Source organism: Tursiops truncatus, chromosome 2 (genome assembly GCF_011762595.2).
Source record: "Tursiops truncatus isolate mTurTru1 chromosome 2, mTurTru1.mat.Y, whole genome shotgun sequence".
Taxonomy (NCBI): Eukaryota; Metazoa; Chordata; class Mammalia; order Artiodactyla; family Delphinidae; genus Tursiops; species Tursiops truncatus.
The window spans coordinates 115,310,449-115,337,791 of NC_047035.1; the positions used below are offsets into that span (position 1 = coordinate 115,310,449).

The window sequence follows — 27,343 nt, forward strand, 5'->3', positions numbered from 1 at the left end:
TGAGATGCCGGGTGGTTTTCCCCACGTACCCCTCCCCTTCAGGAAGACTGTTTCTTAGGGACAAGTTTATTCCAGGGAACACACTAACCTCTTTCATAATATCTAAAGGCATACCAGCTACAAAAATATCAGGCTCTCAAGTGTGGCCAGCTCAGTGTGGGGCCTGGTTTGAGCCGTGACTGCTGCCAGGTAGGAGCCCATGGCTTCCTCCTGGGCTGCCTTGCAGGCCACAGGGACCCCCAGGAGGAGCGGAGAAAGCTGTGGGAGAGAGGAAGCGCCGTGTCTGGTCACAGTGGTGTGTTCCAAGGCTGAGTGGGCCCAGCTGGAATCCTAGGTTGTCCCGGCCTGCATCACCAGCCCCAATCAGGAGAAGGCTTCCGTGAAGCCTGAAGGCTGGCGGCAGAGCCAGCGTCGGGAGGCTCCTGGACCGAGGGCCTAAACCACCGATTGCTTTCTCCAGAGCCCTAGCTGGCTTCCCAGGGTCAAAGGGGCAGACCAGAGCCTTCCCAAGGCTTGAGGTTCACAGTGCTGACAGACTTCCACCCAAGCAAAGCAACCCCCGACTGGCCCTGAACCCCCGGGACCTGCTGACAGAGCTGGTGCCAAGCAGAGAGGCTGCCATGGCTGGAGTGACAGATGCTGGGAGAGCTGGGGAGGGAGTGGGCGGGGAGGATGGGAAGTGCTCCAGCACAGGCAAGGACACGGCGGGGTGGCCTTCCCCGCCTTCAGGGCTGGGCACCGTTGGCCCGGGCGTCCGATAGGGCTGTCTTCCGGAAGGCCTGCAGGGCTGGGTTGTGCAGCAGCGTGTATGCCAGACCCCAGCGGGCCCTGCCTCGGCCTACCCGGGGCCCCGCTCCCTTGGCCGCCCGGTCCTTGGTCTGCAGCAGCTGCATCCCTGAAAAGAGACCTTCCGTGAGTCACTCAACACACACCCAGCCAAGCCCCACCCCCAGCACCGAGACCTGAGCAGAGTCTGTAAACCCTTTGTGTATGTAGGGTGAGGGAGGCCGAGACTGGGGCTCCAGGTGCCCGTTCACAGGGTGGGAAGCCAGGAGAGTGTGCGGTGCAGAAGCGTGTTTGTTAAGGCTCAGGGTGTCATCCTCTGGGTGGCCAGCAGAAGAGGGAAAGGATGAGCTCTGTGGAGGGGACTGGAGGCAGGGCTGGGAAAAGGGTCCCCCTCCCTACTACACGCTTCCCAGGCAGCAGGGCGGGGGAGGACGTACTGCTTAGGAGAGGCAGGGGGTGGCCTGGGGTGGTAGGGGTGACGGAGCCCCTTAGCTCTGAGACAGCTGTCTCATTCTCCACGTGAGGAGTGAGTGTGTGTGCACACACGTGACAGAAAGTGTGTGTATGTTAGTATTATGGGAAAAATTACCCTGAGACGGACCAGGAGAATTCTCACTTCTTCTCTCCCACAGGCAGCCCAGAGAGGATGTGGGCATTTTCCTAGCCCTGTCTCCCTTGCGTTGCTGGAGAGCGGGCCTGCCTCCTTCCTGGGAGAAGCCGGGTGGGCTCAATTCCCCCCATTCCCACTGGAAAGGCTCACCTTCCTCTTCCTCCCCCAGTCTGAGGCCATCCCGGGGGGCCGTGCGGGGCTGGGGCCTCCGAGTTCGCAGGAGCAGGACGCAGAAGGCCGTCGAGGCTGGATGTGACTGGCTGGCCTCCATCTTCAAGAAGTTGCAGTATGTGTGGTAGCCTGGGTGGGTGGGGAATGGCCGTGCTAGTGCGGGGGGGCCCCAGCCGGCACCTAACACAGACACAGGGAGTGCCCTGCACACCCTGCATGCGAGCTCGTGGGCACCTGAGCGTGTCGCACGTGCACTGCACGTGGCCCCCTACACATACCCACAGGCTGGGGTTACAGACATCCTCTGCAGAGACCAGGTCAGGGCAGACCCTCCCGCACTGCTTGGGCAGCCTGAGCATCCCCTGCCCCCAGCTCCTGCCCAGTAACCTTACCGGGGTCGAAAGTGGCGGCTCTAGGTGGCAGCAGGCTGAGGTCCATCTGGCCAAGGTGGACAGCATTGTAGAGGGCAGACAGCAGCACTCGCCAGGCGGCCATCATGGTACCCACCAGCACATTGATGGGGAAGAGAAGGAAGGTGGTTGCATAGAGTGCTCGCCTGGGGTCAGGGAGAAGAGAGCTGAGGCAGGTCCTCACACAGAGTCCCTTCCTCAGGGTCAGTGGCAGACCTAGCTGACCACAACTGCCGTGTATTGGTTGGTTACACCTCTGTGTACCCATCTTCTGGGCTGGGTCTGCTCTCTCAACCCAGCTCACTCATCCCACCCATCTGGGAGACAGAGGCCCAGAGAGTCTGCGAGACTTTGCTAAGGCTGTCTGGCTAGTCAGTGGGGTTTAAGTCCAGGTCCACCTGGATCTTTCTATGACCCTGGTGCCCCCACCTCCCTCTTCTGGGTCCCTTGTCCACTGACTCTAAGTCTCTCCTGGGGCCAAGGTCCTCCCACAGCCTAGCATGGAAATAATATTTCTGTTAACCTCCTTCCTGCAAAGGGGAGAGCAGTATTGATCTTCAAAACAGGAAAGGCTCATGGGGGTATTTCTGGCTGTGTGACAGGTAAACAGAGAGGTATTTTGGACTAAGCTGGGTCACTGACCCCTTTTAAGGCAAGCTCTTTTTACTGCTCACTGGGTTCCCCATTAGAGAAAGGGGAAAGATGGCAGACGAGGGAGAAGGGCACAAGGACCAGGACACCGAAGAAGCAGCTGAGGGCCTAAGGGAGGCACAAGCCCAGGAGCAACCTCACCGGTTGGTCAGCTCTGGGCGTCCATGGTGAGTGTCTAGGAAGACCCAGTGGGCTGCCATGTTCTGCAGGGTCACAGCCAGGGCCAAGGTCAGCCAGAAGGGCCTGTGGGGGGTGAGGGGATGGGGCGGGTGTCACTATTAGTGGTCCTCGGGAAAGCGGTCCCAGAGCCCTCAGTCCCTTGCCTCACTCACCATGAGGATTTCAGGGATCGGAGGAGCAGAAGGTTCCTGCCATGCAGCACGGGCATGAACACCAGGAAGGTAAGGGCCAAGGTCCCCAGGAAGAAGAGGATCTGCTGCACCAGGAGCCCTGCCAGCATGGGGAGGAGAACAGGGAAAGGCATCAGCCCACCCTCCCAGGAGCCCCAGGCTTTGGAACTGGGCAGACCTGGTTTCAGATACCTGCTCTGCTGCTGCTTAGCTGTGCCACCTTGAGCAAGTTATTTTACCTCTCTGAGCCTTGGTTTCTTCCTCTGTAAAAAGGGGATAAGCAGCCCCTACCCAGGAGGGCTGTTGTGAGGAGCCAATGAGACAGTATCTGTGGCGGCTCTTTGAAAACCACAGAGTGCTTTGCAAATGTCATTTTCCCCCAGTTGCTCCCGAGTCCTTGAGGACAAGACAGTATTTGAAATTAATGTTTGCGTTCCTACTGGCCAAAGCCTGGCTCATGGTAGGTACCTGAAAGTTGCCTATTGAAACAGTCGGCTAATTGTTTACATGGGATATGTACAAAAGGGTTTCAGAGGCATCAAGTTTACCTATACGAGGAATTATGACTTTTAGTGCTAGTGATTCGTCCACCCCTTTATCATCTTTTTCCACCTCCGCCAGCAAGGTGAGAACTGAAGGAACCAGCAGCAGAGGGAGAAATCAGGCCCTTGCTTCGGCAGCAATGGCCCCAGCCCCCTCACATCTGCAAGGACTTTATTCACCGCAGTGCTCAAGGGGAGAATCAGAAACTCGGAGCTTGGAGGGGTCCTTGAAGTTAATCTAGTCCAGTTCTCTCAGAGCAGGGCCCTCCTTGCGGCCCCCAACCATGGCCGCATAACCATGCTTGAATACTCCCAGTGACAGGGATGACCTCCTGAGACAGCCCATCATGATATTGCCCTCCCTTACAAAAGCAGGAACATGCCTCCTCGAACTTTCCAGCCCTGGGTCACCTTCTGTGTAAACCCCTGGTGGCACCCAGGAGCCATCCTCATGTGACGGGTAACCTTTTACCAAGGGCCCCTGCACCTGCCCCCCCACCCCACCTGTGTGGACTCGCTGAGGGCAGGGAAGGCAAGGTGGGTCCCTCCTCTTGCTTTTAGCCCCAGAGCCAGCTCCAGCACAGGCAGACCCCAAGAGGCAGCCAAGACCTGCTGGGAACCCTCCCCTCCCCCACTCGGGCCCGTGGGGCCTGCCGAGGTCAGGTGGAGTGGGCAAGGGGGCGCTCACCAAGGCAGGTAAACGCAGTCTGGTAGGCGGTGAAGCTCATCCAACAAAATATGGCCTGGCGGGAGGGGCGAGGGCTCGGGGGCCGGGGGCCCAGGTCCAGGGCGCCCCCTCGGTGCAGAGCTCGCAGGTTGGCCCTGGGGGGGGAGTGAGGAAGCCAGCGATCTCAGGGAGCACACACGCTCCCTAATTTCCTGCTCTGGGCCAGCCTCTGGCTGAACTCCCAGTCTAAGTACAACCCACGGCCATGGGCAGGGAAGCCCAGAGCTGTGGGAGCCCAGAGGAGCTACTAACCCAGCCTGGGAGATCAGAGAGGGCTTCCCGGAGGAGGTGATGTCTGAGTTGCGTCTTAAAGGATGAATCAGACTAAGCTGGTGGGGGGCGGGGCAGGGATCAAGGGAGACAAATTAAGGCAGAAGGCTCAACCTGAGCCAAGTCAGGAACGTGGGACACAACAGTAGGGATGGAACGTGATTGGCAGCTCGGCCGTCAGGGCAGGAGGCAAGGTTCCAGGCAGGCAGAAGCTTGAGGGCCTTGATATGCCAGCCTAAGTAGAGCCAACCCTGTGAGAAAAGATCCTGGGGCAGGAACCCTGAGGCCTGATAAACGTACAGCATACGGACCAGCTCCCTGCCAAGTCCCTGGCCCTCCCCTCCCCACCCACTCTACTCCCAGCTACAAGCTTCTCTCCCTCTCTGCCCACGTTTCCTCAGTGCTCCTTACCATTCACCATGAAAGGGCAAGGTAGGCGGCTTGGCATTCCATGTCCCACAATAATCTCTCTGGTGCCCCAGCGCCAGCCAGTCCACTCCTCACCCACACTTCACACTTGTTCTTGCCCACACAGTTCCTCCCGCCTGTGGCACCCTTCCTCCCTCATCTCCATTCCCAGGTAGCACGCCAGCTTTCCCAGGTGGCCCCACGCCAGCCCTTCGTCAGCCGTACATCAGTCGCAGATATTTCTCCAACCGGACAGGGATGCCCCACCATCTCCACCCACCACAGGGCAGCTGGGCAGCTGGGCTCAGTAACAGCCTGGTCCTGCAGGGACTCTCCCTCCCTCCAGCCCCTAGCTTCTCCCCACAGGCCTCCTGGGTCAGGGGTCCTGCAGGCCCACAGGGCTCTGGCCCCTTCCCCACGTCTGCACCGGGGGGAATCAGAGCCTGTCACTCACCTGTGTGTCACCAGCGAGCGGGTCAGCATGAGGAAGGTGAACAAGCAAGACAGAACCAAGGCCGAGATGTAGCAAACTGGAAGGTGGAAAGGGAGCAAAGTGGGAGGTCAGGGCCTGGGGGGTCTCCTGGGAGACCCCGAACTGCTGCCAGGATGGTACCTGGGTGGGAGTTATCCCTGCCCCACACCCCCCTCTGAGGTGTCACATCTTGTCACATCCCTTGTTCTCAGATCCAGTATAAGTCGATGACCTTGGTTGACCAATACTGCCAGGTGACATCTGGTGGCCAAGACAGACAGAGGCCGGCTCTGAGGCTGCAGACCTGGCCCTCACCCCGGTCTTGCTGCTTCCATTGCTGTGTGACCCCCAGTGAGAGACTCCATCCCATGTGGCATCTGCCTTCAGCTCCATGGCTTCCTGGCTGTGTCGGCTTCAGGGGGTCATTTCATCTCCCAGCCTCAGCTTGCCCATGCTGGGCACACTGCTGGGCTGCCCGTCTCCCAGCATGCTGTGAGCCATAAAACCCCATCAGGGCCTGCGTCAGTGGCCTTTGTTAAGATGTGAGCACCCGTCAGTGTGGCCTGAGTCCATCAGAATGAGGGAAGTGACCACTGCTACCCATCTCCTCCCCGGGTCGCCACCCACCCTGTCCATTTGCACAGATCATGAGTTCCCTGTATCACCAGCAGCTGGGGGAGAATGCATGGTGTTGTGAACAAGCCTGGCATTTAGCATAGCAGGGATGCAGGGCTACAACCCTTCCACCCTATATCCACATCTAGTCTTACTCAACACCCTCACAGTAACCCCACAGGAGAGGCACAGGGAGACATGGGACCAACAAAGAAGCTGAGACTCAGAGAGAGGGCCTGACCCGCCAGCCACACTGCTAGGAAGTGACAGAGCAAGGGGTGCAATCATTTCCAAGCAGACCCAGAATGAGCCCAGGGTGTCTGCACTCTGATCTCACTGGTCAGCCAAGGGAAGTGTTCCTGGCTCCCATCAGAGACTCAGGAGGGGAGCAAACACACACGGGAAAGGCAAGCACTAGGTCCTTGTAGCCACAGGTTCTGGAGATGTGGGTCTCAGCACTGACAGCATATTAGGATCTCCTGGAGTTGTTCAAATTCCCATGGCCCAGGCTGTACTCCAGACCAATTAAATCAGAATTTCTGGGCATAGGACCCAGGCCATAGCTTTTGGGAAAGCAACCCCAGTAATTCCGATGTGCGGTCAGGGTTAAGAACCACTGAACTGGGTTGTTGTGTTTTTTTTTCAAAGACGGAGTCCTAATGATCTATTTCAAATAGCAACTGATTGAAATCAATCAGCCAACGGACATGTGTAGAGCTCCTGCTACAGTGGTTCTCAAACTCAGGCTGGCATCAGAACCGTGGGGAGGGCTTGTCCCATCACAGAGGCTGGGCCCCACCCTCAAGGTTTCTGAAGTCTGGCTCGAGCCTTGGGATTCCTTATAAGTTCAGGTGATTCTCAGGCACAGCCAGTATTGAGGATGACCGCTACAGAAACCCGGGGCCGATCTGCCTGTCCCTGGCTCACTCCTCTGGGGGCAGAAGGGGGCACTTTTCTGAAAGGCAAGGCTAGGAGAAAGCCCTGGACACGCGCAGCTCTGCCCTCCTAGAGCCAACACGGTACCAGCGAAGGTACATTCCGGACTGTTTCTGCCAGGAGGTGAGGAGCCTGCCTGCTGAGGCTGCCCAGGTGAGTGAATAGGTTAATTGGGGTGAAGGGTTAGCCAGCCCCCTTGGCCCCAGCCTGGCCTCTGGTCTCCACTTGTCTACCTCTTGTTCCTCTCTACCTCAAATGTGTCCAACTTGCTCCCTCCTAATCCTGGTACCCATAAAATCTTCCTGCACTTTGCATCCTCTGGGACTCTGCACCTGCCCCCTCCTGGTCACTGATTCCGTGGATCAGTCTGTCTCCCCTACTCAGTCAAGCGCCTCTAGGACCAGGTTGCCCTTAGAGCTTCAGCACCCATTTTGCAGGTAGGAAGATGGAGGTCCAAAGGAGTAAAGTGGCTTGCCGGGGTCACACAGCTGCTAAGTGATGGAGCAGGAATTCTAATCTGGTCTGCCTGACTCAAGAGTGTGAGATTTCTGTGAATGATGCCAGCCTTATAGTCCAGGTGCTAGGTGGGCAGCCCTAAAACAGGCTCTCGGAGCTCAGAAGACATTCGCTTCTTAGGCTAAGAACAGACCAAAAGGTCCCCAAGCTCAGACCTATCTCAGTTCCATCCCTGGCTTGCTGAGTGCTTGGGGCATATCTCTAATCCTCCTGGGCCTCAGTTTGCCTTGTTAAACACTGATCTGTTTGACCCCTGCATCCAAGGAGATCCAAAGTGGGAGCATTTGGGCTTGGAAACTGCAACATGTGATTAGAAGTGTCAGGTATGTTGAGTAGAAACCAAATCCATTGTCCTGGACATGTCACTTCCTCCCTCTGCCTTTTGATTTCCTGCTCTGTGAGATGAGATCAATGATGCTGACCTAACAGGGCTACAGTGAGCAAGGTGTGAGCTTGGATGTGGACTGATGTGGGCCATGTCTGCTCCTGCCTGTGGCCCAGATTGCAGCCAACTTGGAAAATCTCCCTGGAGATGTCATTTGCAGCCCATCCAGAACTTGTCACCTGTCTATCTTGTGGGCTTTGGCCACAGTTCCAGGGAGCAGACGCACTCAGGAAAGTGGTGGGAGTGGTGGTCGGGGAAGGAAGCAGTCACTGCACACACCCCTGCCCACTCCTACTCCCTCCCTGATGGTAATGGTAAGAAAGAGCTGCAGAGCAATCACACCTCCACCTGCCATACTGGCAGCCTAGACTCTGACCATCACATGTTACTCCTCCAGAGCCAGGATGCCTTTGCCTGTGCCTTTGCCAGGGACTCCCAGGCCAGCAGAGGGTGCAGGCCCCATAACACCTGACCACCAGGCTTTGTCTCAAGGTGATGGAGAGCCCCAGCCTGGGCATCAGGAGATTGTGTTCTCCTCTTGGCTCCCGTCTGCCTGGCTGTACGACCTCAGGTGATTCCTTCCCCGTGTGTCAAGTGAGGATACTTCTCAGTCTCGTCCACAGGGCTGTGGAGGTGGCGTAGGTGGGAAACAGGGCTAAGGGATAAGGAGGCATCAGACCACAGAAGGGGAGACTAGTACAGTTCCCGGGCCCAGGAGCTCATTGTCAAGGGAAGGAAGGAGAAAGCAGGTGCCTGGAGGACAGGGATTGGGGAAGAGAAAGCGTCCGCCCTGCCTGACCCCACCCACCTGCCATGAGGATTAGCTCAGAATCCTGGCGCACTGTCCCACTTCACTGCCTCCTTTTCCCTTTCCCCACCCGCAGCAAAGGCCCCGGGCTGTCCCCTCAGCTCACACATACCACACCCTCCCCCATCTCCACGCCTGCAGAACTGGGCAAAGTCACTAGGGGTGGGGGTGGGAGACACCACACAAGCTAACAGGGGCCCGCTGAGGTGACCTTCAGGCCTCAGAGACTTGGAACTGGAAGCTCCAACCACCCCAATTTGGAGATGAAGCAGCCAAGATGCAGAAAGGGGAAGGGACGTGCCCAAGGACACCCCGCATGTCCACAGCACCTGGGACAGAGCTCAGGTATCCCAGCTGAGGTCCCCACTGCCGGCCCTCAGGGGCTCCCGAGAGGCCTCACCTTCCAGAGCCCACAGGTAGTGCTTCACCAGCTCCACCACCTCCTGCTTGTCCTCTGAGAGCACGATCCCAAAGCCAGCCAGCAGGTAGGAGATGTCCGTGGTGATCCCTGCCCTCACCTTCTGGATGGTGGGTACCACGCCCACCAGTAGCAGCAGGGCCACCTGGAAGAACCCCCAAATCAGGGCGGCAGGGCCTGGCTGTGCTCACACCAGACACTCCCATCCCAGGAATAGTGTGCTCTGAGACTTCAGGGAAGAAACTCTGGCAGTACACGGGCTGCCTCCACGTGCCCATCAGCCTTCACAGTGTTCTTATCTGTCCTTTAGAGCAGCATCCTCGTGCCAAAAATCAGCACATTACAAACAGATACGACTTTAGCCCCATAGGCCTCAGATATGCTTTCAAGCCGCACAAGTATACGTGTGTATCTCTGACCGCCTATCAATCGTCTATCTATCTAAAACTTCAGAATATAAAATTTCCAATTTTTCCATGTTGGACAAAGCAAAGTGTCCTAAAAATGAGCACAGGCACTGAAGCTGGACAGACCTGGATTCAAATTTTGGCTACCCTGAGATATTAACTGTAGGAACGTGGCCAAGTCAAGTTCATCTCTCAGCCTCAATTTCCTCCATCTGTAAAATGGAGAAAAATCATACCTACCTTCCAGGGTTTTTGATTTTTTGTTTGTTTGTTTTTTTCTGAGGGGGGCATAGTGGTGGTGGGGATTTATCAAACATATATTATCTCACTAAATCTTCCCAACTAAAAGGAATTAATCTATTTCCTCCATTTCACAGCTAAGCTAATTGTTTCAGGGATGTTGAGTAACTTGCCCAAGGTCACTCAGGAGGTAAATAAAGGAGCTAGGATTTAAATCCACATTTATGTGACTCCAAAACTCGTGCTCTGACCCTGTGTGAGCCCAACAAGAGTTACCATCCCCTCTCCTCTGGGTAGGCCAGCATTCCCAAGATGGCCAGAAGCAGCTGGACAGGATTTGGGTCGGGGTTTTTGGAGAGCTGAGCTGAGGGCCTGAGCCATCTCAGCCTTGGGGGTTGGGAGCAGGGGTCCAGAGGCAAGTGGCACTACAGAGGCAGGACATACCTGGTAGATGGCCGTCCCTGTCAGGGTGACTGAAAGCACCAGCTTCAGGGGGAGTCGGAATCCTGCAGTCCCCAAAAGGAGGGGTGTGGTGAACCCCAGCGCCATCCAGCCCCGGGAGCCCCATCCCTCCCAAGAGGCCTAGGACAAGGGCCAGGGCTCACAGGACCCTGGACCACCAAGGCCAGGCCAGGGGCTTCCCCTTGTCCCAAGCTGGGGTTGTTCTTCCCGATGACAAGAGTTTCGGGGAAAGGAGCGGACCTTCTACTGCAGCTGTTCTATGCAAAAGAGGGGTGAGGTCACCTGTCACTCTTGACCTCAGCTCCCCACGCCATACCTCGCTGTGGAGTGTAGATATAGTGTCTGAAGTAGATCCAGGCCCGGGACAGGAAGCCCTGCTTGGACGTGTGGGAGCTGCAGAAAGACCCAGGCAGGAGGGAGCTCTCAGGAGAAGCCCCTGCTCTGAGCCTGGGCCCCAGGGTTTGGTTCATTCCTCATCTCTGCCCCACCATGCTGCCCAGTGCCAGCCTCCCAAACAAGCCTGCCTGCCCAGACCTGTCCCCTGGCCCTAGGACCTCACCTGCTTTTCAGCTTCTTCTGGCAAAGGAGGGTCCTCAGATATTCTTCAGAGTAGCTGTTCTGCAGCCCCTGTGGCGACAGACAAATTGGATAAGCAGATGGGACCTGTCTCAAGCCATCCCTGGGGCCCTGGCCCAGGGTAGGTGCGCGTACAAACCTCTTGGCAGTGGTGGAGTACAGAGAAGGGCCATCCCGTGGGGACGAGGTCCATGCCCCCCAAAGCTGCCCTTCCCTCCTCCGTAAATAAAAGACTAATCAGTTTCCTATCTAAGAACTCTCAATGCAGGGAAGTTCTTCCTAAGGTCTATCTCCAACTCTCTCCAGCTTTACTCAGTCACATCACATCACTGCTTTCCTCCTGGCCCTCTGGCCTCTAGTAGCTAAGACTGAAGCAAAAAGGGAACTTATGTCCCACGAGCACATCCCTGACCAGGACACAGGATAGGGCCATTTCAGGTCAGATCCCCCCAGCCCTCGCCTACTCCAGGGAGATCACAAGGGTGACCTGATTTGTCTAAGCCACATTCCAGGCCTTAAACTCCCTGCCAAGTGGCAGAGGCCCACAGTAAGATGCAGTGAGCCCCTGGCCCCTGATGATTAGGAAAATATAGGCCATTGTCACCTGTTGCCATGGCAACCCTGGGATCCAGGGCAGGTGTGGGTCAGCTCAAAGCTTGACTGTGTCCTTTGAGGCTTAAAACTCTTTGACCAAGGGCCAAAGAGGATTCTAGTTCTCCTCAGACTTCCCAAGAGGAAAGGCATGCAATGGAGGGAGAGGCCGAGAAGATCCCTGGAAGGGGAGGGAAGGGCCTGGACGAGGTGCTGTGTGTCCTGGGGAGCTGCTCCCCTCTTCTGCGCATCTGGAGGGCAGTAGTGACAAGTACTGAGGACCCTACTGCTACCCTGTGAGAGCGAAACCCGGAGTCAGGTGGGCCTGTGGGGGACCCAGGGTCGCCCCGGAGATGCTGAGCCCACCCGCCTCTTCTCCCCTCACTCTTCATCCCTCCATGGGGACCTCACTCCTTCTCTGGCTTCAGTCCTAGCCCCTCTCCTGAGCTCCAGGCCCACAGTCCAGCTGCCCGCCAGACCCCTCAGCGCCACACACCTACAGCTACACATCGTCCCCCGCACACCTGCTCTCATCCAGCCTTGTGTATGTCAGCAACTAGCGCCACCACCCACCTGCTGTCTGTCCTAGATGCCACCCTTCAAGCCTTTCCTTCACCCTCCACATCCGCAGAGCAATCAGCCTTTTGCATCTGTGTCTTTAACCTTTCTCAAGGGCCTCTGCGGAGCAGTCTCCCTCTTCCTCCCCTCTCGCCAGGAAGAGCACTGGGCCCCGCCTCCACCCATGCTCCCAGGTCAGCTGGATGAGCCCTGGTTGCACTTCTCATAGCGCACTGTAAATATATGTTGCTGCGTCCATCTCCCCCAGCACACTGGGAGTCCTGGAGGTCCGACACAAGTCACGCAGCTAAGTGCACAAACCCAGCCTAGGGCCTGGCACAGGGCAGGTGCTTAGAAGGTCTACCTAATCTCAAATAAGATTGCCATATCTTGTAAGAATTCTCTCTTGCCATGGGTGCCAGCCGAGGGCCTGGCCTGGCCTTTGCCTGGGGAGGGAGGACCCACCAGTCCCTCTGCGACTCAGCAAACATTTTCTGAGCACCTGTTATGTTCTAGGCTCCACACCGGGCATGACCACATGTAGGGGAACAATAGATATGGGCAAGTCCAGGGTGTCTCGGGTGCTGAGTACGAGCCCACCCCAGCCCTGCCCCTTTACCTTGGAACCCGCTGCTGCCCCATGACTGAAGCTTTTCACCAGCTGCACTGGGTACCAAAGGCTCAGGAATCCGAGGCCCAGAAGGAGAGGCAGAGAGGCCAACAGAGAGTAGTACCTGTAGATCTGGATGGACAGAACAACGCCTAGACACACCTACCTTCTGCCTCCTTCCCCCAACCGAAGACCAGGGTTCATTTCCCTTCCCAGCTCACAGGGGTCCCTGAGGGTGGTCTAGGGTGCATGGAAAGGCTTCTGGTTCTTTCACTACCCCCCCGCCAGGGCCACTTGGCCCCAACTTCTACTTCCCCTTCTCAGGCCCTGCAGAGGTGCCTGCCCCTCTCCCAGGCCCCTGGACTCCCAGGTTCCTTACAGGAGCAAAAGGGAGTATGTTTTGTAATCCTCTCCTACCCACCCCAGGGGGCTGGGATGGGGCCTGAAACGGGGGACATCCACCTTCTATGTCCCTACGTTCCTGGTGCTTTGACACGGGCCTGATTTTTTCTATTACAGTTTGCAACCTGGGCATCTGGGAAGTACATGCTCTGCCTCCCAGGGTTGAGGCCCTCCTAGGGTTGCATATGTATTCATCTATTTGTTAATTCAATATGTTTTTATTGAGAGCTTAGTATGTGCCAGGTCCTGGCTGGTGAAAAAGACCAACGAAGTCCCTGCTCTCATGGAAACCACCTAATCTTCAACTCTACCCTGAGGGATTCGTGTTACAACTTCATTTATGGGGGCAGGGCAGGGTGGGGGGGAACCTGAGTCTCAGAAATGTGGTAAGGGGTCCTCAAAACACCTAGCACCACCTGGCACCATTTCGTATATTTGTTTGTTTGACTGTGTGTCCCCTTCTGGAATGGCAGCTCTTGGGATGTCAGGGACGTCACCTGTCTTGTTCACAGCTGTATTCCAGTGCCTGGAAATGTCCCTGGTGCAGAGTATATGCTCAGATATGTTTGTGGAATGACCAAAGGAAGGAAGGGATAAAGTTGGATTCACATCTGGGTTGTCTGACTCTGTAGGCCACACCCCCACCCTTTGGGCTCTGGACTGGTCAAGCTTCACACCCCAGCCAGCTCCAGTGAACCAGGTTCTGAGGTTCTGGAATTCTCTTTTTAGCCCTCTGAGACCATCCCCCAGCTCAGCACTTGCGTCCTCCAGCTCTCTTCACTCCCACTCCAGTCTGGCCAAGGGAAGTCTGGGAGATCAATAATGGGGGGATTTCAGGCCTCCTCTCCCTCCTTCTCTGCCCCTTCCCCCCCTCCTTCCCCCTCCCAAACTGGAAGCTCCTGAGGGCAGGCGCGGCTGCTTGGTCCCCAGCCTCTCCCACAGAGGGGCAGAGCTTGGAATGAGCATGTGTGTATAGGCGTGGAATCCTGTGCAACAGGGAAGCAGGACAGAGAGGAAAGGAGCCACACTGGTTTAAGCAGCTTCTCCACGCCCCGCCGCCCCAGGCCGTCGTTAAGTCAGCGGTTACCTTGGGTGACACCGGACACTCTGCCCTTTGCCAGACCTGGACCCCCAGATGAGCCCAGGACAGCACGCTGCCGAGCAGGTGTGCGGCTCTATGCCTGACCGTGGCACAGACAGCCAGGGGATAGTAGAGGGCAGGGTAATAGAGCAGAGCCAGTATCTTCCACGGCCCTGGAAGGCAAGACAGGCCGAGAGACACAGGATGGAGGGGCAGATGTGGGGCCTGGGTCCAACCCACCCAAGCTTCTCTCCTGTCTCCATCTTCCCAGCCCCTCAGCTGATTCCGTGGGCAAGAGCCCTGCACGCGAATCCAGGCTCTGACTATTATCAGCTCTGTGATCTTGGGCAAGTTACCTCTTGGAGTCTCAGTTTCCCCGTCTGTAAAATGGAAATAATATATAGTACATTAGCAAAGGTAAAATGAGAAGGTATGTGTACAGTGCCTTAGCCCAGTGCCTGAGTGAGTACTCAATAAATTAGGCTACTATTTTATTACTCTTCCCTTCTCTGACTCTCGGAACCTGCCACTGTAAAATGGGGCGAATATCTGCATCTTGTGGAGTTGCTGTGAGGATCGGATCATCTAAGGAGGTCATGTTGCAGGGCAGTGGCTCCTCTGGAAGGCAGCTGTCCTTTTTACCATCACCTCCTTGAGCCCAGCTCAAGTCTCCAGGACCCCTCCCCGCACCCCTCCCCACCCTTCTTCATGCTCACACGGGACTGGGCTGTCTGGGGGACTCAGCCTGTGCTCCCTCCCTCCCGAGGGTGGGATTTGCACAAGAGCAGAGAGGGCAGTATTGACTCAGGACAGAGCAATAGAGGTTTCAGGCACTGTGGTGGGACAATTGGGGAGGGCAATGGGACAGCGTCTTCTGGTCTATGGCTCATGACTGGAATGGGGAGCCCCAGTACTCTGGATTCCCACCTGCCCCCTCCCATCAATCCAGCCCAGGGCCTCAGCTGTGCTGGGTACCTTGGCCGGGTGGTAAGGCGAGAGTCAGGAAAGGCAGTGGGTCCTCAGTGGGGAGCAGCAAGCACAGGGAGCTGAAGAGGACCGTGAAGACGGCGGCAGGCACGGTCCGGGGCCTGTCCCCAGCCAAGAAGTCCACAGGGCTGGTGCAGAGGCGGGGACAGGACAGGGGGGAGTTGCTCAGGCCCTGCACGCCCATTACCACACACCGAGTTCCATAAACCGGGGAGGTGAGTCAGTTCCACTTTCCAGATGGGGAAACTGAGGTCCCTTCGTGCATTCATTCCACAGATGTCTGTGTAGTGCCTCCTATGAAACCAGATCTGGGCCCTGTGGCAAAGTGACTCAGGAACATCCCCTGCCCCACCCCCTGCAACAGGCAGACACAGAAGGAAGAAGCCTGAGCACTGCTCCCTCCACCCACTCTGGAAGCTTCAGGAAACAGCCGCCTCCACGCTAATTGGTCTGTCTGGGCTGGCTGACCTTCAGAGAGCTGGAGAGTCACAACATCCTTATGCAACAGCCGCCACCCTGGCCTGGGAGTGGCCCTGGGGCAGAGGGCAGACAGCGGGCATGGCTGTCCCAGGCATCACCCCTCTGGGCTCAGGGCAAGCCACTCAGACGCTCTGCTTCTGTGCTCCAGTTTGCCTTCATGCCCTGAGGGCTCCATCCTGCTTCTCCCAGGCCCTCCCCCAGGCGGGGCATGCTCTCTCCTGGGCCAGCCAGTGTGGCAGAAACCCCAGGCTAGTTCCTCACAAAACCAACATGGCAGGCCCCACCTCAGTGTGCAGCCCAGGCCTGGGGTGCAAGGCTGTCTACACTGGGGCTCCACCTACCACCTCGCCCCAGGCCTTTGGTCTCTCCCACACAAGGCTGCCCGGTCCTGTCTCCTCAGGGTCATCCCCATCCCAGACTCTGGGGTTGCTGGGCTGAAGGAGACGGGGAGAAAATTTCAGCCAGAGGGACTGGAGGGCAATCCCTCATAAATCTGTCTCGAAGCATCAGGGTCCAGGTAACACCCTCAGGGAAATGAGGGTCAAGATGGCATGGAGAGGGGCTTCCCTGGTGGCGCAGTGGTTAAGAATCCGCCTGCCAATGCAGGGGACACAGGTTCGATCCCTGGTCCAGGAAGATCCCACATGCCGCCGAGCAACTAAGCCCGTGCGCCACAACTACTGAGCCTGTGCCCTAGAGCCCGCGAGCCACAACTACTGAAGCCCGTGTGCCTAGAGCCCATGCTCTGCAGCAAGAGATGCCACCGCAATGAGAAGCCCGGGCTCCGCAATGAAAAGTAGGCCCCGCTGGCCGCAACTAGAGAAAGCCCGCGCACAGCAACGAAGACCCAACGCAGCCAAAATATTAAAAAAAAAAAAAGACAGTGTGGAGTGACCACGGCCTGTCGAGACTATGGACTGCCTGAGGGGGTGTGTCCTAGAGCTGGGCCCTCTTGGGCTCGGTCTCCCTGGGGTCTGGAACAGGAGTGGGTGCATCTGAGTGGGTCCCTCCCCTTCCCTCAGGGGGTCCCAACTAAGCCTGGAGATCTGGGTGGGGATGGGGAGAGCCCCCAGACTGAGAGAGTTTGGGGTGTCCCAGAGGCCAGAGCTGGCTCCTACGTACCTAACAAGCCACCACCCTCCCAGCCGGGCCCCCTGAGCGGGGGTGCCCAGGCCAAGGCACCAACCTGGGGAGCCCAGGCCTGCCGTGCCCACAGTGGGGCCAGAGCTGGCGGCGCTTCACCAGCATGGCCAGCAGCAGCAACACGAGGATCTGAAAGGAGAGCACAGAGGAGGGCTCGGGTGCCCAGGCCTTCCCCGAGGGGCTGAGTCAGGGCACTCAATCCCAGGACCCCCTACCCCGCAGTGCACACTCCTGCAGCAACTGGGGACTGGCTAGGAGGTGACAGAAGTTTGAAAGGTTGGTCTGCATCCTGGTTTGGGTCCCCACCCTGGGAGAACTCCCGGTACCCACTCCCATATGTGGGTTCCCCAAGTCTCCCTTCCCCAGCGCCAGCAAAGAACACACATCCCCCTGTTCAGGCTGGCAGTGGCGGCAAGCCAGTTGGGACTCACCGACAGCACGACCAGGCAGGCGTGGTAGAGGCCGGGTGGCACGCTGGGGTGGCAGGAGGGCACCAGCCTGCAGAGTGAGTGAAGGCTGGGTCAGGCCGAGGTAGGGAAACCCCAGGTGTGCAGCCCAGGCTGGGGTTCCAGGCTGTCTATACTGGGGCTCCACCCACCACCTCCCTTGACCCTCTGATGTCTCCTAGACAGTTCACCTGCTCAGGGCCATTCTGGGCCTCTGATGACCCTGAAGTGTGCCGGTCCCACGCCCAGCTCTGAGGTTACAGGGCTGAAGGAGACAGGGGGCTCCCAGGGGAAGACATGGGAGAAACAGAATGGGCCAGCTTGGCCTTTCTATCCATCAAGGCCCACTTCATTCCTCCCTCCTCCAGGAAGCCTCCCTGACTGCTCCAGGCCTCAGATCTCTCCTCAGAACTGTGGCTAAGCGTACCGCCTGGGTCCGGCAATCAGCAATGGGTCCTATGATTTGTCTTTCACTCACTGGAATCCAAGTTTGGTCTGTGTCTCTGACTGGAACGATCTACCTTGGTCTTCCAGGATTTATGTCTCTTCTTTACCTGTTTTATTAAGGGCTGAGTCACGTGGCAGAGAAAGGTATCAGGTAGGAGCCCCGAGCTCAGGGCTGGACGTGAACCTAGGAGAGCTGATAGGACTGGGTTCCTGGGGGAGAGGTAGACCTCTGGGTTTGCCCAGATGGAGCCTGGGAGCGCCAGAAGGAGGTAACCAGTGTGGGCAAGGCCACCAAGTTCTGGTGGGTGAGGCATCAGAGGAAGCCCTGCAGCTGCGCCCTCCCTGCCGCAGGCGGGGCTCACCCACCCAGCTGGGCTCCTTCCTGCTGTGTGGAAAAGAGGGATCCCAAGGGTGAGCCTGAGTACTCTGTGCTGGAACACCCCGAGCTTGGGAATCCCAGAGAGTGAGAAGCAGGAGAGAACCCGGTCACGCGGGCTTGTCCTTGGGGTGGAGGGACAGAAGGAGTCTGTTTTGTGCGATTTCTTGGCCAGGGCAGAGCCAGCCTCTTCCCAGAGCAGTAGAGTTTGTGCCATGCAGGGGATCAGGTTCCTGCTGTCTGAGCCCAGGCCTCACGCTCCGCGCTTGCAACTCTGAGGCATTTTACTCGAGTATGTGGGGTGGGGTTTGGGTGAGGCAGGGCCCCTCACCAGCCCCAAGAGTTCAGAGCCACCACTCCAGGCCCGCTCAGCCTGCATCTCACCACCTGACAAAGTCCTACTCAATCCTGCGCCCCCCACCAGGCCCAGCCAGGGCAGGGGCTCCGTAAACCGTCCCTGGAGCAGCCTGACCGTTTCCCACTCACCCCAGACCAGGAGCCACCCTCACCTCCACGGACCCCCTCCAGGGCCCTGTCTGGGGGCAGCTCTGGCCCTTCCTGTGCCACCCGGGCCCCCCCCTCTACCCTTTACTTAGCTCAGTTTGCCTGAGGCTCATGGACCCTCAAATGTTTGAGGTCTGAGCGACAGAAATTTAGCTGAGCAAATGTCTGGCTCACAGCTCGTGGACCCATGTTTCGTGCTGTGGGACAGGCCGGATGGCGCAGACACAGAGAATGCTACGTCGGGGAGGGCGGGCGCTTGATCTTTGAGGGGGCACAGCAGATGCTAAAGGATGCAGAAAAGGGAGAGAAATCTGGGGCAAGGCCTCAGAGGGGGTGGGATTTGAGTTTGAAAGATGGTGGCATCTCTTTAGGCAAAGAAGGGGCAAGGGAGCTCCACGTAGAGGAAAGAGCATGAGAAAGTGGAGTGACAGGCAGTAGACAGTGAGGCTGGGGCCAGGCAAGGTTTTCAGCTTGATTACAGCGCAGAGGGCAGGCTGAGAGCCGGTAATAGCAGGCATGGGAGGCACTAGGGAGCCACTGAGGGCGTCTGAGCGGGACAGTGTTCTAGATTTTAGGAGATTTCTGTGGCTAGATTTGAATAACAACAACAACAGTAACTAGTATTGACTAAGCATCGAGCGAGTGCCAGGCACTTCCTATGTATTAACTCAGTTAATTACCTAAGAGGTGGGTGCTATTAGTATCCCCCTTGCCTAGATAAGGAGAACAAGGCTCAGAGAGGCTAGGTATCTTGCCCAAATCACACAGCTAGCAAAGCACCAGAGCCGGAATTCGAACTGAGGTAGTCTGACTTCAGCAGCCGCGTGGGACCAGGATGTGAGAGGCAAGGAGTACGTGGAGGAAGATATTGAGTTGAACCACACGAAACTGCCATTTCTTTCCATCAAAAACAGTTAAGTATCGGCATTTTCAAATGGCTCAGCATAAACAGTCACGGGGGAGCGGGAATGTCAGGCAGTATCTCAGGGGTATTTAGGTGGAAGACTTTACATGCCTTAATGTAGCGGAGCAGAGAGAAGGGGAGTTTCTGGGATGACTGTAGGGTTCTGGGCCTTATTCCAAGACGGAGAGTGAGGACAGAGTCCAATGGAACCCAAGGAAGCTGAGGCTTGGTCTTGGGCAATTCAGAGGCGGTGATGGGCACTCAGGGACAGAGGCCGGACTGCAGGATGGTGAGGACACTGAGACGGAGAAGAAGCAAAGCAACTGTTTCTAGAAGTTTGGCTCTGAGGTAGAGGTTGCAAAGCGCCCCATCCAGAGGGGAGGGCAGAACACATCTGTGTGGGTGAGAGGGAAAGGCTGACTGTCTGGGGCGGGGGTCTGTGGGCCTGTGGTCCCCGGGGGGCCTGGAGCCCTGCTGCCTGACCCTCTCCCTGCTCCCACAGCAGAAGAACCTGCAGATCACCCTGGCGTTGACCTCTCTTGGCGGGAGGGCAGGCCATGAAGGAAGCCTCCCAATTCCGCCTTCCAGGCAGCCCTTTGAAGTGGTGGGGAGGTGACTGACATCCTGGACAGCTGCCACAGATGTATTTGTATCCCCAGGCTCTGGCTGGGAAGCTCGGTATTGATGATAAGAGTGGATGACACACGAGCACATGGCAAGTAGGGCCCATAACCTGACCAGAGGAGCCTCTAGGGGTAGAAAAGAGCCAGCTCGGCTTATACACATCAATCCAATATCCACAGAAGACCCCAGACAGTGTGCATCCCATCGCCATCAGACTCACCCCCACCCCCAACCTCTCCAACCAGGTCCTGGTGCCAAGGGGGCACTTGGATAAATGTGACCAGGAGATTGAGTCCATCCCAGACACTGTCACCAGTGCCCACAACCTCGACTCCAGCCTGCTGGGGCGTGCTGAGGCACAAGGGGGACCACTGTGCAGAGCTCCTCAAAGCTTTGGTGCACCACCTCGCCGGGGTGTCTGACTCACACAGGGAGAAGTGAGTCCAAGCTTGCCTCCTTGGGATTCCCCTGGGATCCCAGCTTCCCACTCCCACCTTTGGCAGGAAGTTCGACTTGGTTTGGCCCAGTAAGTAGATTCAAACAAAGCTCTTCATTCTTACCTACGGTGGGAGAAGAGAGCTACAAATTCTAGCTGACACCCACCTTAGGAGTGGTACTGCTCATCACCTAGTCCCTGCCATGCACCCAGCTTTATTCTAAGGCCATATCTAAATACCTGAGCCACAGAGCTGGCTGCAGGCACCTGGCCCCAGCCAATGCCTGGGCCCTGAAGTGGCTAAGGACACAGCTTCAAATCAGGGCCTTAACTCAGGTCAGATTCTGTGTCCTCTTGGGGCTCCCAGGCCCCTCTCCATTCTGCTGCTTCTCCCACCTCACACATACACAGCAGGAACCTGGGGAGCCCTGGGCTTTCGAGGTCAGCCAGGGAAGGGGAAGAGGGCACCCTTTTGCTGACAGCAGGGCTGCTTTCCAGGTGGTCAGAACCCCGAGTCCTCCAAACAACATCTCCTTCCCCCAGGCCTGGGTGGGGTCTCCATCCCTGCCGGGTGACCCCAGCCTGGCCAGGCCACAGCCCTGGCCTCTGGGGAGGCACGCAAGCATTTTTCCCTTCTCCGGTTTTGGTTGTTGATGGAGAACAGATGTGCACACATCTGGCTCGGCAACCCCCAGCCTCACCTTTCTAGTTCCGCAAACCTTCAGACAGAGAAGGGAGGTAGGCGATGGGGCCGGGGCCAGGGACAACAAGGGGAGAACTGGGCTCTGGGGCCCACGCAGGCAAGGCGTCCCTGGCAGCATGGGGGCACAAGGAGGCCCAGCTCCTCCACCAGGGTACCCAGACTAAACAAAGATAGAAGGGATCTGGGCAGAGGCGGCTGTGGGCCGAGTCCTCAGGCCACACTGGGCTGGGCTGAGGCCGCCTCCCTCCCCTGGGCTGCCCGAGCACTCCTGCTGAAGAGAACAGGGCCTCCTCAGCTTCACGGAGCCTCAGACCAGCCAAAGCCAACCAGGGCGGCATGTTTCCTCAGGCCTCCCCCTGCCCCAGGCCTGCCCAAAGAACCTGACGCTTACTAACAGCACACCCCAGATGGTCACCACAGGGGCCAGTAACACCTTGAAGGCAGGCCCGACTCCCTCAACCACTCACCCAGGACTCTCCACCCTGGTTACAGGCCAGAGTCACCCAGGGAGCCACCACAGCCCAGCTGGATCTGAGTTTGCAAGGATGGGGCCCAGGAATCTGTTTTTTAAACACACCACAGGGAATTCCCTGGCGGTCCAGTGGTTAGGACTCAGTGCTCTCCCTGCCAGGGCCAGGGTTCAGTCCCTGGTCAGGGAACTAAGATCCCACAAGCCGCGTGGCACAGCCCCCAAAAATAAAATAAAGTCAAAAAAACAAACACAGCGCACAGGTGCTTTTTAGGTGACTAGCCTGGCCCAGGTCCTCCACCTCAAGTTTCTTAACACCAGCACAAAGGCTGTTCTCACCTAACAGGCGAGGAGACTGAAGCCCAGAGAGGCTGTGACTTGCCAAGGGTTCACACAGCAAATGAGCGGCAGAGCCCCTCTTAGCAGCCCTCGCTCAGGGTCTTCCCCACACCCCCCCATCAGTAACCTCTGCCACACCCCATGCGCTGGCCGACAGGGCCAGGGGTTCCGACTCACCCTTCCGGCTCAAGCTCCTGGCCACCCTGGGGCTCGTCGATGTACCAGCTGCCGTAGGAGTCATCGTCGTCTGTGGCCCCGGACGAGGTCTGGTTCCCTGCTACCTGGGTCGACATTCTCTAGTGCTTTTCCTCTGACCCCCAAACCAGAGGGAAAAAGCCACTACAGATGTGAAAAGAGGCTTGGGGTGGGGGTGGGGGGGCGGGGAGAAAGAAAACTCAAACAAAGAAACGTTTCTCTTTAATCCTAAAGGTTACTTTCTTGCTTTTAGCTCTCTGGGAAAAGCCCTCCTGGGAGTGAGGGCCTGGGCCGGCTGGCACAGGAGAAGGGGAAGGGCTTCTCCTGTCCCCTCCTGTCCCTTCCCGCCCAGTCTCGCGAGGTCCTGCAGGAGGTAGTTATCCCTTGGGGATGGTGCCCCCTCAGGGTCCTTGGGCTTTTGCTGGAACACCCGTCTGTCTCTCTCTATGACTGGCCACCGGTAGGTTTTGACTCAAAGCACCATTTTCAAAGAAGTTTTGTCCAATCCAAGCTGCCCACAGAGAGCACCCCCTTCCTTCCCCCTCCTCAAGCCCACCCAGAGGGACCCACAGACACACACTCAAGGAAGGACCAGGGAGGAAGGAGCTGCGGAGATGAAAGGGTGGGCGGGCAGCGGGCAGCGGGCGGGCTCAGCACCGTCTGCCGGCCCCTCCCAGCTGGACTCCCAGCCCCTTCCGCTCTCAGGGGTCCAGCCCAATCCCCCCTCTTTGTTCAGGCTCCCTCGAGACCATCCCCCAGCCTCAGCCTGCCCCTCGCTGGCCCCCTTGGGCTTCAGTGATGGGAACACACCGTGGTCCTCACAAGACCCCCTTCCGGAGGTGGAGGTCCGGCTCCATTGGCGGCCTGAGCCTGGGAGGAGTGCGGCCAGGAGGGCCGGCACCTGACCGCACGCACATACCTGCCTTCAGCGCCTGCCCCAAATCGCCCACACATCTGCAGGGCCTTACAGACAAGTCAGGCATTCCAGCAACCCAGGGAGACTGGGCCAGGGCCAGAAGGAGGGGAGGGAGCCCGTCCGTTCCTTCTCCTGGAGGAACATGTGTCTCACTGGTAAAATCTTTTTGTTTCTCCAACTTGATTTCACAAGGAGATAACTCACCCCCACAAGGCAGAAATTAGTCCTTTAAACACGAACCAGACCCACGGGGAGGCAAGAACCCTGCCTGCCTCCTGTTCCTCCCGGAGTGTGGGGTGAGAGTGAGGGCAGGAGATGGAGGTTCCTCTCCCCCTCCTGGCCCCCAACCGGGGGTGGAGGTATGGCAAGAAGCAGACAAGGCAGAGAGCAGTTCTCAGGCCCTCTATTCCTGGGTGGGAGTCAGGCCCCCTGAAACTTTGAGGGTCCCTGTCCTTCCAATACCCCACAGGGCACCTGGGCCACGGCCCTACCCAGCTAAGGCATTCATTCAACAAGCTTTTCAAAAGGACGTTCATCCATTTATTATTTTAACATAAATTCATTGAACACCTACTTAGTGCCAGCACTGTTTGGGGTCCTGGGACGGGAGAGTCTACAGTTCAGGGGGACATAGCCAAGTAGGTAAATGACCTCGGATCTGAGGGTTACAAAGGGAAGGCACAGAGTGCCCTGATGTACACCACAGGAAATGGAATTTGGTCTGAAAGAATGGGGGGCGGGGGTGGCGCGGTGTGTGTTTTGAAGAAAGAAACCTTTCAGTGGAGATCCAAGGGCAGGGAAAAGTCAGCTGCGCAGAGGGTGGAGTTGGTGGGTGGGGTGGGTAGTGGAGGGAAGCGTGTTCCTGATAGAGGGAACAGCAGGAGGGATGCTCAGAGGGACAGAGCTTGAAATCCTAAAAGCTCCCCATCCAAATTCTGTAGCCAGGCTCACAAGGCCTTCCAGAATTAGGGTCTGAGGGCTCTGTTGGCTTTGGTTCCTCCCCCTCCTTCCCAAATGACCCCTCTTCCAGGAAGAGGGCTCTGGCCTCCCCTCTGCCACCCCACAGAGATGTCAGCATCTGCTGACTCAGAGCTGAACCTGAACTTTGTTTGATGCGACGCAGGAGCCCACACTGCCCATCTGATCCCAGGGATCAGACCTGGCTGGGATCTCCTGAGGGCAGAATTCTACCTCTTCTCCTCCTCATGCCTCCTTCCCCTGATGCACGGTACCCAGCACTGGGGCCACAGGGACTTTCTAAACTGGGTTTGGCAAAGCCATTGCTTGTTCTGGTGACCATCGCTCCTCCATGGGCCTGTCCCGTGCAGCCTGCTGTTTCTCCAGCCAGGTTTCCAGAGCCCTGCATTCCCTTCACTGCTCAGGAGTCCTAGACCCATAGCTTAGGGAGCAACTCACTATCTGATTTTAAATCCCCCTCATGATTCCTCCAACAGTTGGAGTCCAGTCTGTGCCGGGGAGCTCACTCCTTCTACAAGGTGGAGAAGTTCATAGCTGGATAAATCCCTGTCCGAAACTGCTTTCTACCCTGCAGGGAGCGAGTCTGCCTCCTCAGTCTGGTTTGTTCATTCCCTCATTTATTCCACAGATGTTGATGGCATGCCGATTACGTGCCAGGCAAGGTTCTCCACGCTGAGAATATAGCAGCGAGCAAGATAGATAAAGTCCTGTGCCCCAGGGAACCTCATGTGTAGTGGGGGGCAGGGGGGGGACAAAACATGTGTCATGTGTGCTGAGAGGGAAAATACAGTGGGATACGAGAGGAGAGACAGACAGACGGGAGTTGGCTATTTTAGGCAGGATGGTGAGGACAAGCACAGTCAAGAAGGTGATATTTGAGCAGACCCCTGAACGAAGGGGGGCGGTCCCCAAATGGGCGCCTGGAGGAGACTCCATCAGCCTCAGGGGCTACAGCGAGGCCGGCAGGGAGGGGCCCAAGCTAAGTCCAGGCACAGTCCCTTCCCCACTGCACTCTTCCCCGACCCAAACCCTGCTCTGCCCCCAAAGAGATCTCAAGTGGAGACAGCGCCTCCCCCCATCCCCCACCCCGGGCTAGCCCAGTGCCCATGGTGCCACCTCCCTCCTTACTGGGGAGATGCAGAGGCCACCTTCAGGGAGGCCCTAAGCAGAGGTGAGAAAGTGTGAGCTTGTCTCTCTCCCCAGGTACAAGCACAGCAGACAGAGGGCAGTCTTTTGTTCAGTACCTCTAGAGCTGGGTTTCTATATGGCAGGGAGAAATGCCCTGGTTGGGGAGGCAGCCTACCTGGGTTTGAGCCCTGGGACTGGCTGTGTGACCTTGAGTGATTCCCTTGGCTTCTCTGAGTCTCAGCCCTGCCTCTCTCCCAGGAGGAATAGGTTATCCAGCCAGGAGATTCTTTGACTGTGGGCTCTCCTCTCCCCCAGGCCCCCACTCCCTGCCCTCAATGACTTCACGGCCCAGGAATGTGGAGCCAGCACGCCAGGCACTGGTTGTAGTAAGAAGTTCAAAGCTACAGAGAGCAGCTGTGACTGCCCAGGAGTCCCCCATTGTCTTCCACCCACCCTCCTGGCCCCCAGCTCCCCTATACACTCTGATGGGGGCAGGGAGGCAGGCTGGGTCAAAGATCCATGGCTACTAGGTGGCTGCATAGCTCAGGCTGGGAAGGGGACCCCACTCCTTGAGCCCAAAGTACCTCCTCAGCTTGAAACTAGGAGAGCTCACATCTGTGAAATGGAAGGTTACCTCTGAGGTGTTAGGAAGGATGCCACCTGGCCAGACTGCAAGCTGGCAAGGAAAAGTATCGAGAGGAGAAAGATGGTAATGATGTGCTCCTGAAGAATTTCTCCAAAGGCCTGGCGGCAGAGTCCAGGGCCTACCCTCTGGAGTTGGGCCTACCCTTTATAGGGGGACTTGTATCCAAAAAAGTCAGAGACCTGCAGGAGAGGAGGAGCTGGCCGGTGGAGTTACTTGGAAGACAGACAGTAAAAACTCGGAGAAGGGAGAAGAGAGGAGAAAGAATAAGGAGATGGACTGAGCAGTCTTGAAGGCTTCCTGGAGGAGGGGGCCTGGAGCAGGGCCCTGAGGTCAGACAGAGTCAGCAATGGCAGCAAGAATGAGGTGTAAGTGTCATAGGAGAGTTGAGAAGGGGAGTCTGAGAGGCAAGGAGAGAGCAGGGCAGGGCTCAGGGCTGCCTGGCTGTGCCCTCGTGAGCCCACACGGGCACATTCAGATGAGGCTGACACCAGCACCCAGGGAGCAGCCCACGCCAGCAGTGCTCCTAGCTGAGCACAGATTGGGGGGTCGCAAAAAGCCTCTGGGCTCTGAGCAGACGAAGGCCATCTGCCATCTGGGCCTGGCATGGAGCTCCCCTTGGGCTGGAGCTGGACCACGAAGCCCTCGGGACAGGGCTTCCTTCCTCCCCATGTTTTTGTTCAAGTTGATTAGATCTGAGGAATTTTGGCGTCCAGGAACAGAGGCCCACGTGTGTGCCTCCAGCAGCCTGTGGTTATCAAAATCCTCAAAGGGTAAAGTGCTAAGCTTAAAAGGAGCTGACAGTGGGCCTGAAGGCGTGAGGAAGAACCTCAGAGACACCCCCAAGGACTCCCAGATCCTCCGGAGCACCTCCAGGATCTCAGCAATATCCCCAGAATGTTAGTAACACCACAAGAACTCCCAGAACTTCAGAATCACCCGCCACGAGCCCCCAGAACGTCAGTAACACACCAGAACCTCTAAAACACCTCAGAACCTTGGCCCACATTCCAAGGACCCTCAAACTCCGGCAAATCAAGCACTGGTAGGGGCAAGATGGTCAAAACCATGGTACACAGTTGCAAAAGGCCCAGAGACCCCCTCATTGCTCACCACCCTCCCATCCCAGCTTTTGGCTCTCTGAGTCCAACTGCACCCCCAAAAGTTCTACAGCACCCAAACCTCAGTAACACCCAGCCTCAGCAACACCCCAATCCCCAGCAGCACAGCAGAGAATGGCCAAGGGTTGCCTCAGTCCAGGAGTGGGGGATGGCCCACGTGCCTGCCTGCGCAGCCCAGCCCACCATGAACCCATGGATACACAGCCAAGGCAGGTTCAACCCCATGTGGACCAGTGAGCTCTGGGTCTGCCCCCATCTACATAGCACACTCACATACACACATATCGAACTGCCCCCGGCACACACAGGCGCCTGACCCTGGCTCCAGACCCAGCCTGACCCCATTCAGTGGCCGGAAGGCAGTGCTGTTGGCTGCTAAGCTCACGACAGGAAGTGTGGATGGCTCTCTACCTCCTACCTCCCTTGCCATGTGGGAGCATCAGAAGCATCTAAGACATGCCTTTCTTAGAATTCTCCTGCCCCCCTCACCAATAACATCATC

The 27,343-nt window shown here is 57.3% G+C and overlaps 1 protein-coding gene across 9 annotated transcripts; it reads right to left on the bottom strand.

Moving 5' to 3' along the window:
• Positions 1–40: 40 nt before the first annotated feature.
• Positions 41–25,421, bottom strand: STRA6 (signaling receptor and transporter of retinol STRA6). 9 transcript variants are annotated; one of them, XM_073801239.1, is made up of 20 exons: positions 25,253–25,419; positions 22,975–23,103; positions 22,038–22,218; positions 17,044–17,110; positions 16,656–16,780; positions 14,978–15,117; positions 14,359–14,382; positions 14,009–14,175; positions 12,529–12,651; positions 10,744–10,811; positions 10,501–10,577; positions 10,167–10,228; positions 9,058–9,220; positions 5,380–5,455; positions 4,209–4,342; positions 2,961–3,078; positions 2,770–2,871; positions 1,960–2,123; positions 1,547–1,696; positions 41–895 (listed from the first exon to the last, which is right to left on the bottom strand). In XM_073801239.1, the coding sequence occupies exons 3-20, from the start codon at positions 22,151–22,153 to the stop codon at positions 726–728; spliced, it is 2,046 nt and encodes a 681-aa protein (XP_073657340.1). In that variant the 5' UTR covers positions 22,154–22,218; positions 22,975–23,103; positions 25,253–25,419; the 3' UTR covers positions 41–725. The 9 variants fall into 9 exon arrangements, with proteins under 9 accessions (XP_073657340.1, XP_073657342.1, XP_033707872.1 ...); XM_073801241.1 differs by lacking the exon at positions 22,975–23,103 and having other exon boundaries at positions 25,253–25,421; XM_033851981.2 differs by lacking the exon at positions 25,253–25,419 and having other exon boundaries at positions 22,038–22,170; positions 22,975–25,233.
• Positions 25,422–27,343: the final 1,922 nt, after the last annotated feature.

Coding starts and splice junctions, on each gene's coding strand:
- STRA6 (XM_073801241.1), bottom strand. CDS start 22,153: ATGTCGACCCAGGTAGCAGGGAACCAGACCTCGTCCGGGGCCACAGAC. Junction 15,118..16,655: donor GGCAGGCCTGGGCTCCCCAG/GTTGGTGCCTTG, acceptor CCTCTGCACCAG/CCCTGTGGACTTCTTGGCTG. Junction 10,229..10,500: donor TATCTACACTCCACAGCGAG/GTATGGCGTGGG, acceptor TGGGGACTGCAG/GATTCCGACTCCCCCTGAAG.